This window comes from Puntigrus tetrazona, chromosome 5 (assembly GCF_018831695.1).
Source record: "Puntigrus tetrazona isolate hp1 chromosome 5, ASM1883169v1, whole genome shotgun sequence".
Lineage (NCBI taxonomy): Eukaryota > Metazoa > Chordata > Actinopteri > Cypriniformes > Cyprinidae > Puntigrus > Puntigrus tetrazona.
Genome location: NC_056703.1, coordinates 5,001,699 through 5,014,106, shown reverse-complemented (window position 1 = coordinate 5,014,106; position 12,408 = coordinate 5,001,699). Strand labels below are relative to the sequence as shown.

At 40.6% G+C, this 12,408-nt stretch overlaps 2 protein-coding genes across 5 annotated transcripts; one reads left to right on the top strand and one right to left on the bottom strand.

The window, feature by feature from the left end:
• Positions 1-165: 165 nt before the first annotated feature.
• rnf215 (ring finger protein 215) lies at positions 166-6,021 on the top strand. The gene is made up of 10 exons (XM_043240689.1): positions 166-1,220; positions 1,696-1,845; positions 1,919-1,990; positions 2,079-2,164; positions 2,249-2,303; positions 2,384-2,488; positions 2,903-3,019; positions 3,458-3,607; positions 3,701-3,803; positions 3,918-6,021. The coding sequence occupies exons 1-10, from the start codon at positions 1,017-1,019 to the stop codon at positions 3,929-3,931; spliced, it is 1,056 nt and encodes a 351-aa protein (XP_043096624.1). The 5' UTR covers positions 166-1,016; the 3' UTR covers positions 3,932-6,021.
• On the bottom strand, positions 5,498-12,099 carry ascc2 (activating signal cointegrator 1 complex subunit 2). 4 transcript variants are annotated; one of them, XM_043240683.1, is made up of 19 exons: positions 11,958-12,099; positions 11,267-11,381; positions 11,012-11,170; positions 10,652-10,825; positions 10,116-10,245; positions 9,925-9,992; positions 9,730-9,843; positions 9,525-9,637; positions 9,345-9,416; positions 9,155-9,259; positions 9,010-9,078; positions 8,851-8,925; positions 8,204-8,429; positions 7,921-8,117; positions 7,728-7,847; positions 7,215-7,451; positions 6,867-6,948; positions 6,575-6,669; positions 5,498-6,478 (listed from the first exon to the last, which is right to left on the bottom strand). In XM_043240683.1, exons 2-19 carry the CDS (start codon positions 11,351-11,353, stop codon positions 6,307-6,309), a joined length of 2,295 nt encoding a protein of 764 aa, XP_043096618.1. In that variant the 5' UTR covers positions 11,354-11,381; positions 11,958-12,099; the 3' UTR covers positions 5,498-6,306. The 4 variants fall into 4 exon arrangements, with proteins under 4 accessions (XP_043096618.1, XP_043096619.1, XP_043096620.1 ...); XM_043240684.1 differs by having other exon boundaries at positions 11,267-11,378; positions 11,958-12,046; XM_043240685.1 differs by lacking the exon at positions 11,012-11,170.
• Positions 12,100-12,408: the final 309 nt, after the last annotated feature.

Genomic DNA, 12,408 nt, shown 5'->3' with positions numbered 1-12,408 from the left:
TCTTCGAAGTTCCCTTGGAAACAAAGAATCAACTTGTGTGTTCCTTATTCGCGTTGTTTCGTTTAGCAGGAGCGCGATCCAGAGTTATTTACGAATTAGGAAATCACACACACGAGCGACTAAATGAGCTAATAACGTTAGCAGAAACATAATTTCAGCATTAAATAGACAATAAAAGACCACGATGTTATTTTTGCATGTGCATCAAAGTGACGGTTTTAGCACGTATATCAAACAACGTGTTGAATTTTAAGGATTTTACTTCGCAAAATGCTGTATCTAGTCGTCATTTGAAAACGGGCTGTTTTTGAAGAACCTAGGTCATCTAGCTATCGTTGCATTTTGATATTTTTGAATTCACGATTAGGCGTATTTTATTCGAAACGGTTTTAAACACAAATATATGTTTATAGACAAAAGGTGTTTGCCAAATTATAGACAAGGACTGACTTTGTCAATAAAGATAGTAAAATAAATTAATCGTAATGCCAATTTTCGCGCGTAACGTTACATAACTATTGACTTTTTTTTTACAGTAACACCTATTATAATTATTTTAAGTGTACAAGTTAAAAGCTTAATAATGATGCAGCTAAAAATGCGATTTAAAACTATTTTACTGTTTCCCACTGGGTGGCGAGCGCACGTTTTTATTTATAACGGCCGTGGTGGAAATATGAAATACAGACATAGAAATCGAAATATACAGGAAATGCGTGTACAAAGACAAGGATCACTAAATGGGCGGAGCTTGGTGTGCTGTAAAGAATGATTGGACCACGCAGCGCCCCCTTACGCGCTTACGCGAGTTTACCGCCGTCTGTAAGGACAGTTTCCATTCTTGCTAGTTTCACTTTCGCAAGCGCAGGCAAGGGAAAAGCGAGCCGCAGAAGAAGAGCTCCACTCAGTTTGTTTACATCAGCAGGAGGTGACAGAACAGAGGCAGCTCTGACAGTATGGCTCAAACTTTCAGTCTATGACTTGGTGTGATTTATGCCATCGACCGACCGGGAGTCATGGGCGAGTTAGCTTGTCTTTCTGTGCTGTGCTGGCTGTGGCTTTGCCCGGTGGTGTCCGGCGAACAGGTGGCTTTTGTAGAGGTGTTTCTGGAAGACCATCGGGATGTTTTGCAGGGTGAGGTGGTCCAGGGGAGTCTGGAGGACGACCCCGTGGAAAACCACAACAAAAAGAAACATGACCTCAACGGAGACCTCGTTTTAGTAAGTGATCAGTGCATGCAAACAGATTCTTGACGTGTTCTGAATGTATTTTTCTTGCAAACAGAACATGCATAGTTTACTATATTTGCATGTTAACACTGTGCTTGTATGTCGTTACAAATTATATCAAATATTATCTTAATTAAGGACATTTTAATTATTAAACATGGTATATAAATAACGACAACAATGCATTAATTAATTGCCAAAATAGAAGCATGAAGCATAAAATGTTATAAAATTGTACATGCATTTATTTCTCACACTTGTGCTGTTTGGTGCATTCGATTTAATTTAAAACTACATATCATATGTAACTATTTTGCTTTGTAAAATCAAAGGGAGAGAAAATGGAATGAAATTAAAGAGCATTCTAGTCACGCGTTTTATTATTAAAGATTGTTTTTAAAAATAATCATATGTAAAGTTGTGGGACATTTTAAGCACCGGTGTCGTTCATTTTTTCTCTCTGCAGATAAAAAATGAAGCTATTAAAACCAACAGTGAAATCAGTGATGGGAAGGATCCAAACCCCTGGATTGGAGTGGTCCCTGTCCAGATGGAGGAAGGCACAGTTTCCAGTAACAGCAACCAGGAGTCGTTTGCTGCCTCTGTGGTCAATAAGGTATTCGAAACGGTGACTTCAACACAAGATAACTAGGTGGTGTTGATCGTACTGACGGATCTTCCCTCCATAGATGAAACGTGCTCTTGTTTTGGGTGCATCAGCTCTGATCATCCTGGCTTTAAACCAGAATACTGTCCGGGAGGTGAGAGCTCTGCCGTTCTGGGTTGATTTCATAATGCTTATTCGATATGTATAAGGATCAAGAAAAAAAAGCTGTTCTTCCTTCGTAGATGGATCTCTCTCAGGTCCTCTCGAAGCCAGTCATTATCATTCAGACGTCAGAAAATGTCACTAAGCTCATTGGAGCACTCCTCAGGTGATCGTCAGGCATTAAATTATCGGTTTTCCTCTGAATAAACGACGCACTGCATTTGTAATGTTTTTTCTTTTATCCAATCAGGGGCCTTCGCGCAACAGCAAAAATCACTTACAAGTCTTTTCTACAGGACAGTCTGGTAAGACTACGCAGCCTAATTTAACGCTTGCCGTAGTTCGTTAGTGAAGGTGTGTGATATTTTTAAACGTTGTGTCAAAGGGGGCCACCTTGACCCTGTGGTCCAGCTGTGGCCGTTCGAGAGGAGGGTTGTACGGGGAATGGCAAGGGGTCATCTGCACCGGGGAGACCAACTCTCAGGTCCAGGTATGAGTGTTATGGAGGCATCTCTTATCATCTCAAACTCAGTTCCTGGCGGGCCGGAGCCCTGCAGAGTTTAGATGCAACCCTAATTAAACACACCTGATCCAGCTAATCAAGTACTTCAGACATGCATAGTATGTGTTTTAGCGGGGTTGAATCTAAACTCTGCAGGGCTCCGGCCCTCCAGGAATTGAGTTTGACACCCCTGGTCTAGGGTTACAGCACTTGTAATCATCTTCTGTTTCCAAAAGGGATAATTCGCATTTAAAAAAAATAATCTGTCATCATTTATGGGTTTGGAAGGACACGATTTTCATTTTTGGTTGAACTGTTCCTTTAACGCTCCATGCAATCTGTCCATAAAAAGCAATATTATTAGTTTCTTCTTTTTTGATTTCCTTTTGTCCATCTGTCCAGAAATATCTCCAGCAGCTGTGGAACACCGTCGTTCTGGTGGCCCTGGTCCTCTCCACAGGGGTCATAGTTCATGCACGCTGGCAGTATCAGGACAACCAGTTTAATGATGACTTGGAGGTGAACGCTGTTTTTTGTGACAGATTCAGTCTGAAGTTAGAAGTTCATGACGCAATGATACATCTTTAAAAGTTCATGACGCTCCCGTCGAGTGAAGGCTGGAAGGAAATTCTTTCATAAACATACATTCATGTTTGGGTCGGTAAGATTTATTCAGTAAGGATCCACTAAATTGGTCATAATTGAATGTTAATTAAAGAATCCTGAAAAAAATCAGCAGCAATAATACATTACAAAAGGATAATATGGCACCGAAAGCTGAAGTACTGATGCTAAAATACATATCTGATAATATTTGAGACTTTTACAGTTTCTACTGCAATTCCGATCAAATAAATGCAGTCTTGGTGAGCATAAGAGACGTGCTCTTACTGACCCCAAACATTTAAGTGGTAGTCTATACACTGTACTTAATCTTAGAAATAAACTGTTCTACAGTCAGACCCGAAGCAAGACGTTTTAAAGAGATTATCAGCACTGAAGACAAGGATATATCGGCAGCCCAAAGCGAGATGCGACCCAACACAAGCTCAGCCGGTGGAGATGGACAGCTGTGCAGTTTGTTTGGAGCAATACAACAACCACCAGGTGACAGATCCTCCAAAAATCTCTATGCCTTTCTTAATAGAGTTCTTATTCTTGCATAAAGAGCTCATTCTTCTCTTTTTGGGTGCGTTTTAGTGTTTGAGGGTGTTACCTTGCCTCCATGAATTCCACAGAGACTGTGTAGATCCCTGGCTTCTCCTTCAGCAGACCTGTCCTCTCTGCAAACGTAGCGTGCTCGGTGAGAAAGACGAACGTATTGTAAATTTGTAAACCATTTTTACTTCATCAGTAATCGGCCAGCTTCACCGTAAGTTGAACTGAACTCTTCCTGCACTTGCTCTGTTTCTGCCAGGTAATTTTTATTGAGCTGGACCAGGAAGGACTCCGGATTATCGATTTGTATGAATCGGATCGACTCTCTTCCGATTCAGACTTTTCACGGCAACTAAACCCCTCCACCGTACCGTAAGGTCAGAATATCTCCGTTTGACCTTTCCAAAGACTATAAACCTTGAGCTCTTTTTCAAGAGACCCCAGGACTTGTTCCTGATCTTTGCTCAAACCACTTGAGAAGTTTCTTGAAGGCAGATCCTTGCACGTGGGATCGGTTCTTTTGCGCACAGGACTAGTGTTCGTTGAACAGGCTCAACAGTTCCAAGATACACGGATTGCGAAGACATATGCACAGCGAAAAACACAAGTAATATTTTAGTTCTCTTCAAATCAAGGACGAATCATGCACCGTCAAGGGTTTGCATAAAGTTTGGATACTTGGAAGGGGAGAAAAAAAAAGAAATAGTCATTAGATTATCACTTAAAACTTTTCCTTTGATACGAGACCAGGGGCCAGTTGCATAAACTTAGTCACCATCTTCAGACTGCGTCTTAGGAACTAGTTTGACCGACTAGCAGTTGCCAAAGTGGTAATGAGTCTTACTTCTCCAGTACAATTAAGACTTTTATCGTAAGTGAATAAAACAAATTATGACCAGTCTTGAAGAAAATGGCTAACTGTTTTGCAACCTGCCAGGGCTGGTTCCTGACCTGGCTCTTTTTCGGTTGTGACCTTGACATCTTTTGAAAACGTATAAAATGTTTTTAGACCTTTAAGCAGAAACATTATGATTATGTTTGTTTTTGGACAGGTTGTGCGGTAGAGCCCCGCATGACCAAAATCTTGATCATGATCTTAAAAAATATTTACAGACTGCAAGTGCATTTACATGCATTTTAGAAGTTCGTTTTTTTAGATGGCATGTAAATGCTTCATTCTAGTCAGGTTTTTCAGTGGTTGGACTAATTGACCTTTGACCTACCGTTAATAAGTTTACCGAATCAGTTTAAAAAGAAATGAACCCTTTTAGTCAGAATATACTGAAAACTTTATAAGCATTATAAAATGTATAATATTTACAGAATTTTAAAAGATTTGAAAGTTAATTTCCGAAGAGCCACGGAACATTGAATACTGGAGCAACGTCTACTAAAAATGCAGCTTTGCCATCACAGACCTCACATGATAACACTTATTTTTAAATGTACTAAAATAGAAAATATTATTATGAAATTTTGAGTAAACGTTAAAATGACAACTCAGTTGTAGCTCAGCAAGAGTTGGCCCCAAAATATGTGTTCCTAATCCTTTCCATTTGTAATTAGACATTGTGTCATAAATACTTGAATGGATAGATGAAGGCTGTAGCTCGTCTATGCAAAAACCTGCTGTAGCTTCATTATATCTCCGCGTGTTAATGTACTTAATGATACAATATCGGTATATGGAGTCTCAAGACAGCCAATCAGAGCATCTCGATCTGTGGTTATGCCAAATTTCCCCTCTGTCTTGAATCCACGATATCTCAGGAGGGCGCCTTGCCAGACAGGAAGACAACCATTACGTCACATTAAACACTCACACAAAGAGGAACAATGTAGAAACACGTTCTTAAGAACAGTATTTATTCTTGTTTTATCTTTCAAAGGCTCGCTTTATGTCAAAAGCTTTCTCAAATAAGCTTTCTTTTACAAAACGCTTAGAATGTTTCCTAGCGAGCAGAAATATGTTGCTCTAAATGGCAAGGTAACGTTGCCTGTTCAAAGTCTGTAGGAGGAAAAACGATGTCTCTCTCTGCTAGAATGACAAATGCTCGCAGCCTTTGGCACAAAATGACGTGTGTGTGACTCCACAACCTCCGACAGGGAGGTTTCTCAGAAACACTGCTCCGAGGTCAAGTCTTAATAGCTTTTTGAACCCTTAAAGAACTGGAAACAGGATCTTATGAGCTGCATTTTTGCTTCGATATTGTAACGTACCACATCTTTTAAGTTCCTTCTCAGATTTATTTTAGATGCTACATTCACAAACCTGATGTTCCTTTATTTATTGAACTTTCTTTAACAGTGCAATAACTGTTTGTATCTCTGTTCAATAAACTCTTGTGTTACAGGGCAAAAGACATGACTCCCCTGCCTTGCAAAACTGTTTTCTTGCCATTATGCTGACTATCACTAGCAAAGAGAACATAAAAAAAAAAAAAGATTATCTTGATCCCTTATAGACTGTGCATTTCACTAAGCACTTCAAACTCCAACTCAGCCTGTCTTCAATCTGAAACGATAAAAGGTCTATGTAATAGACCAGAGTGTCATTTCGATGTGTATCGATCTTATGAGGAGCTACAGTTACGGTCTCTTCTTTTAGCTCTCCAAAACCTCTGCAATGTGCCGTTCACGTTAAAGTCTTAGGAAGGAATCATGCCCTTGTTCCTCTTCCTGTCAGCCATCATTCTGCGGCTGTGATTGGCTCCTCTGCCTTTACTTGCTTCTTTTCTGCGACGGTCCAAAACGGTCTCCTGCGTCTGGCCCCGTCCCTTTGGTCCACCGACCACGTGACTTGCTGGCGGTGGTCTGTAGCTATCAGGAACAGACAAGTAAAACTGATGAGTGACTAATCCAACGATTAATTAGATAATAACCAGTGCACAGGTGGTATGTTACAGTCACGGTTACCCTTTCCTGCTTTGCATAGCAGCTCTCCTGGCCTCAGCTCTCTCTCTGAGGACTGCTGGGTCCTGGACGAAGTGATCCTTTTTCACTGCCTCATTCTGATCAAAACAACCCATCAAAAATAAATGGAAATGCGCACAATGTGAGAACCTAAAACTAACCTATTTCAAATCGGTCTCGTTTCTGTTAGCGGGGAAAAGTGAAAAAAGATACTGAATGTGATCTATTATAACAACAACAAAAAAAAGTCTAGTGAAGGGGAACTAAAGAACAAAAGAAAGCGATTCATTCGAACCTTGTCCTCGTCCTCCTCCTCATCCTCATCATTCTCCTGAGCCTGTTTGGCTGCTCTGAGAACTTGTGGGGTAGTAAACGGCCTAAAGGAAAAACACTTAAATGCATTTGACTGCAGTAATAATCATAATTATGACGACTATAAAAATACAAATATTTGAGTGCATTCTTCATCCTCAAACATTAATATATAAATCTTTTATTTTGAAGGAAAGCCATATTTCAGCTTCGGTTTCGTACTGTAAAGCCCTAATATAAATCCATTCTCTTTCCCCGATTTAACAATACAAAAGTTTAAATAAGAAATGTTTTTTGAGAACCCATAATGAGGGAGATGCAAAGCTCATACCTGCGGTTCAATAGTTCATCCTCTTCATCCAGATCATTGGCTCCTATTTGGTTGATATCATAGGTGTCGTCATATTCGTCATCGTAATCATACGTGCCAAAAGCATTATCGAGGTCTCTGGAGGGATCATTTTCTATGGGAATCTCATCCACCACTGTCTGGTAGGCTTGATATCTTGCTCTCTGCTCTTCTATGTGCTGCTTGTCATCGAGCGTGGCACGCACACTCTCCCCCTGTCTGAAAAATGCAGATATATTAATTTCTAGTTGACACAAACCATCGTTCACAGCTCGAGCTGAATATTTCATAAGCCCACTTTCGGGCGGTTCTGATGTCGGTTTACGCTGTACTTGTCAAAGATTATTTTCTCTTGACCAAGTGGACGCATTAAATATTCAGCAGCTCATTTAAATAATCAGACTAAATTTAGGGTAATGTACTGCAGGGCAGGCTAATGCTTTTTTAAGTGGAAAAACTTGATACTGAATTCTAACTTGGGATAACAGAACTCACCTCCGGCCTTTCCAAATGCGACTCATGTCCAGTCGGTCACGGTTGAATACATCAAACTCATCATCATCAAACACATTAGATCTGGTGCTCAAAACTGAGGGAAGCTCCTTCCTTGCCGGCCTACGGGAAAACATTACATTGAAGTGGACCTGATTAAACCGCAAACCCTAGACATTTTTAGTACGGACTGTACCTGGCCATTGCCCTGTCTAGTTTGTCAAGAGAAGGAGACAGTTTATCTTCCAGGATGTTGTTAATCACAAGCTCAGATTTGTAGCCGTACTCCTCCAAACATGCCAATATAAATCCCTCTCCCAAGTCCGGAAGCAGGTCTCGGATATGGGACAGCAGAGACTCCACTTCTCCAGAGCTCACTGTGCACACCGCCCCCTACAGGACACGAAAGTGAGGGTAAAAAAATACTTTATTTTACCAGGCAACCAGGTTGTAGATACTTTAGCAGCTAATGAACTTACGTTGTCACCCTTTTGGGGAACATCAGTCATAGCCTCCGCTCCCCTCAACTCTTCTCCGTCTCCCGACACTCCTGCTCCATCCGTCTGGGAAGCTGCTAAATCTCTGCCAGTTTTGCCCTCGGCTCCTCCACGGTGATTGGAAGATGAGGGGAAGCTTCTCTTTTTCCCCACGCACTCCCAAGCAGACTCCACACCCTGCAACAGGTAAGACGTCCTGGTGTCGTCTCTGAGTGGGCATGTCAAGGAGAGTAGATGAAAGTCGTAGAATGGATCTCGAATTTTTCAGAAAACGGGCATTATTGTGATTCTGACTGTGACAAGGCAAGATTCTGAACTCAAGTCAGGCACAGTGTTCTCTGCAGCTCACTACAGCTTCAACTGACAGGGCGTAAACATGCTGCAATAAGCCCACCGGCATGGCAACATTAACGAAATGAACGCTGTGCATACACGGTATCGTATATTGATATTACAGGAAATGAGCAACAATATTGGTATAAGTGCACCGCTAATTATGAAGCATGTAGGAAAACAATTAGTAATTAGGACAGCTTATTGGAATCATTGAGGTCATCTCTAGTAGAAGCCTGAAAGATGCTCCCCCTTTTATTCTGTTGGAAATCAGCATGCAGTTTTTCAAAGGATACAAATGAGGGAAGGCCTGCTGAAGGAGACTGATGTCATCTGCTATAGAGAACTGTTCGTCATAATCTGCCAGGAATCTTAAGAGATAAAGAGAGCAAACGCTGGCTGTGATAGATTACACACACAAGGCGACCTTGCTGTGAAATGTCCGCATAATTTACCTTTTCTCTTGAAGGAAAGCCGTAAAGTTCTGTAGAAGATCATCTACACAGGATGCCATGTTTTCGGCGCTGTGGACATGAATTAAACATAGGATCGAATCTTTGCTTATTTAATGTGGTTTTAAAGCGCGTGTTTTTCCCTCACCCCTCCAGTATGGGCTGTAAACACGTGTGCTGGAGCAGCAGGTGAGCGATCTCCACCATTTTCTTTCTAGAATGGGATATTCGTCTCCACATGTCCTCCTGTAAACTGAGACAAATTTCATCTCGTTTAACCAAGCTGTATAAATTCACAACAGCGTGCAAGTGGTGTTTATAAGAGAACACATTCTAACCTTTTATTGAAATTTCTCTTCTTCACCGCTTTCTCCAGGTCTGGGACTGCCATCTCATAGAAAGATGATAACCTACATTCAAAGGTGTTTTATTTTTGTATCAGTAATAACCGGCGTGAAATTCTGCCCTTGGGGACACTGTGTGAACTATAGCTTGCTTGGTGTGGATGTGTTTGTCACCTGTTGAGAAAGTTGTGTTGTTTGAAGGTAGAGCAAGCCTCAGGGAAGATGTCAAGGAAAGAGTGGATGGTAGTGCAAGTATCACACATGTACAACACTAAGTCTGCAAGCTCCTACGAGACACAATACAGGTGTAAGTATATCATTACATTCTTTTAGGGCACTGTGTGAATTAAAATCGGAGAGAACGTTTCATTTCGGTTACCTCCTCTGGCATGGTCATGGCAGTTTGGCATTTGTTTGCATTCAGTTTGAGGGGTTGACCGGTTCCCGTGTCCTCTGACTGAATCCCACACTTCTGTAATATCATGTCAAACACCTAAAATATACACACGCGGATTTTAGGACGTTCCCGATGAATCAAAAGCATTTACAAATGTCTCATGATCGCATGAACTACCTGCCCGATTGAAGGTATAGTCTCATTCAGGTCTCCATAATAACTGGGCTGTTGAGTAAAAATGTTCTCTGGAAAAATAGCACAGCATTTTAAATACGGAAACCGTTGTGAATGATGAAGTGAAAGGCATTTGTGTATTTTTTTATTTTTAATTGTATACGTGTATTATAATACTATCAGATATCGTGTACCGATCATTTTATGTAGCAGTTGGGAATTTCCTTTCCCAAAAAGCACACACAGATCCAGAATTTTGGGAATGTCAAATAGGTAGTTGTTGTAAATGATCTCTGCAAACACGGCAGGGGTTATGAAGTTCTCCTGAGGGAAAATAAATACATATTAAAAAACAACAACAAAAAAGTGTGTGTGTGTGTGTGTGTATATATATATATATATATATATATATATATATATATATAGAGAGAGAGAGAGAGAGAGAGAGAGAGAGAGAGAGAGAGAGAGAGAGAGAGAGAGAGAGAGAGAGAGAGAGAGAGAGAGAGAGAGAGAGAGAGAGAGAGAGAGAGAGAGAAAGTTTGGGGTCAGTATAATACTAACTAATGCTTTAAAACATCTTACTGACCACAAACGTTTGTTGTGTATCTAATGTAGGACTTATAGCCTGTCTAAAACCACACTGTACAATCATTATAAATCTTAAATAATATAGCTTCACAAAATAAGTCATGTAAAAAATTTAAAAAAAAAAGTTGAGGAGTTTGCTTACCTTAGACTCTTTGTGTGTAGCCATCCTGAGGAAGACCATGAACACAGAGCGATGAATGTTCCTCTGCATTTCGGCCACAGCTGGACTAGATGAGAGACCAGATGGGTCCAAACCACGTGGAGCATGTCTCAAATAAGAGTCCAAACACCTCTGTAACGACTCATCAAATACCACCTTAAACGGAGAAAGAAAAAAGACATTTCCCTGACCGCATACTGTATTATATAATGTAAGAACAGCAATATATTACTGTTATTTTGCCATACTATGTCTTTATTACTACCATTTTTTTATTTTCAAGAGATAACATCACTTTACTGAAATCTCCGTGACCACCTTTGGTATTTTAGCGAGTCAAACCTGACACCAGAACTTGTCATGAGGTAAAGCCAGCAGCCACTCCAGATCCTCCGAGACGAAGTGAGCGTTCTCCAGGAACTCCTCCACCAGCACTGGAGCGCCATCCTCGGGTGGGGGTTTATAGATCAAGAAACATCTCTCTTCTTTACGGTCAGGGTGCTGATGGGAGGCGACATCAACAGCTCACAGAAGTACAGGACTACAGCAACGGTTCGGCTCTAGTTTATAATGCAAGAAGAAGACATATACACTCACCAGAGCTGGAAGGGTGCGTTCTTTGGCTTGTGGTCCAAAGGGCTCGGTCACATGCAGTTCATCTAAAGGCACTTTTGCACACGCCATCTCACCTGCCCAGGTACGAACAGACCTGCTGGGAGGAATATGGCCAGTGGAAATTTATTTGTCTGGCCTAAATCGGAATTCAATTGCGGTTTAAGATATGTTATTAGTTCTGGTTTGTTTAAAAACCGGTCTAGATAGTTTGACTGACAGTCTATAGAGGCCCTCAATGACAGGCTGAGCCGGATATCCACAAGCAGTGTGAAGGCTGACAACACCAAGAACATGTTTTGTTATGGTAGAGACTGCCTGAACAACACTTACATTTAATTTGAGTTTTTCTTTATTTTATTTTTAACTCGCCTGACTCGCTGTCTACATTATTAGCGACCTGGCTAACGCTGTCCTTTTCAGTGAGCTCAGAATCTTTATTAAAGACAACACGATAATCGACATCATCAGCAAATGATCTGGGCAAAAGGCAGGCGTTAATACAAACAGAACAATTCTGTTGCCTGTTACTGAAAATGAGTCGGAGAACCACAACGAGGAGGAAACTGAGGGGAAAAGTTAGCTTTCCCGCGTTTAAATAACAAACTGCATTGTTAATTCTAACAACACCGAATACAAATAACGTTTGTTAAAAATCAAGTGATAAAAATGTCACCTCTTCACTGAATCTTTTAACAGATGTTTAACAGCTCCAGCTCAAGGCATCGCATCAATCTGCGTGGACTTCCGGTGTTCTAGCGCTGGCGACATTTCAAAATAAAAGTCATTTAAAATAAAAACGGCACAAGGAACTATAAACCCTATAACGTGGCGTTACCAAGAAAATATATATATATATTTTAATCTTTTATAATTAAATTTAATTTTATAATCTATTTTTGTATATACATCGCAGCTACACCTACATTTAATGCTAAATTACAGATGTGTGTAATTAAGCTGAACCTTTGCCTATCAGTAAAGTCAGCTTTCCCCTAATTTTTACCGATTTGTAACAATATAGAGCTGTCTATAGAGTTCTCTCTTAACTCTCCGTTTCAAATTTGACCCATTGTGTTATTTATTGATAGCACAAAACAGCACATTTGCAAAGCCCAAAAAAAGTT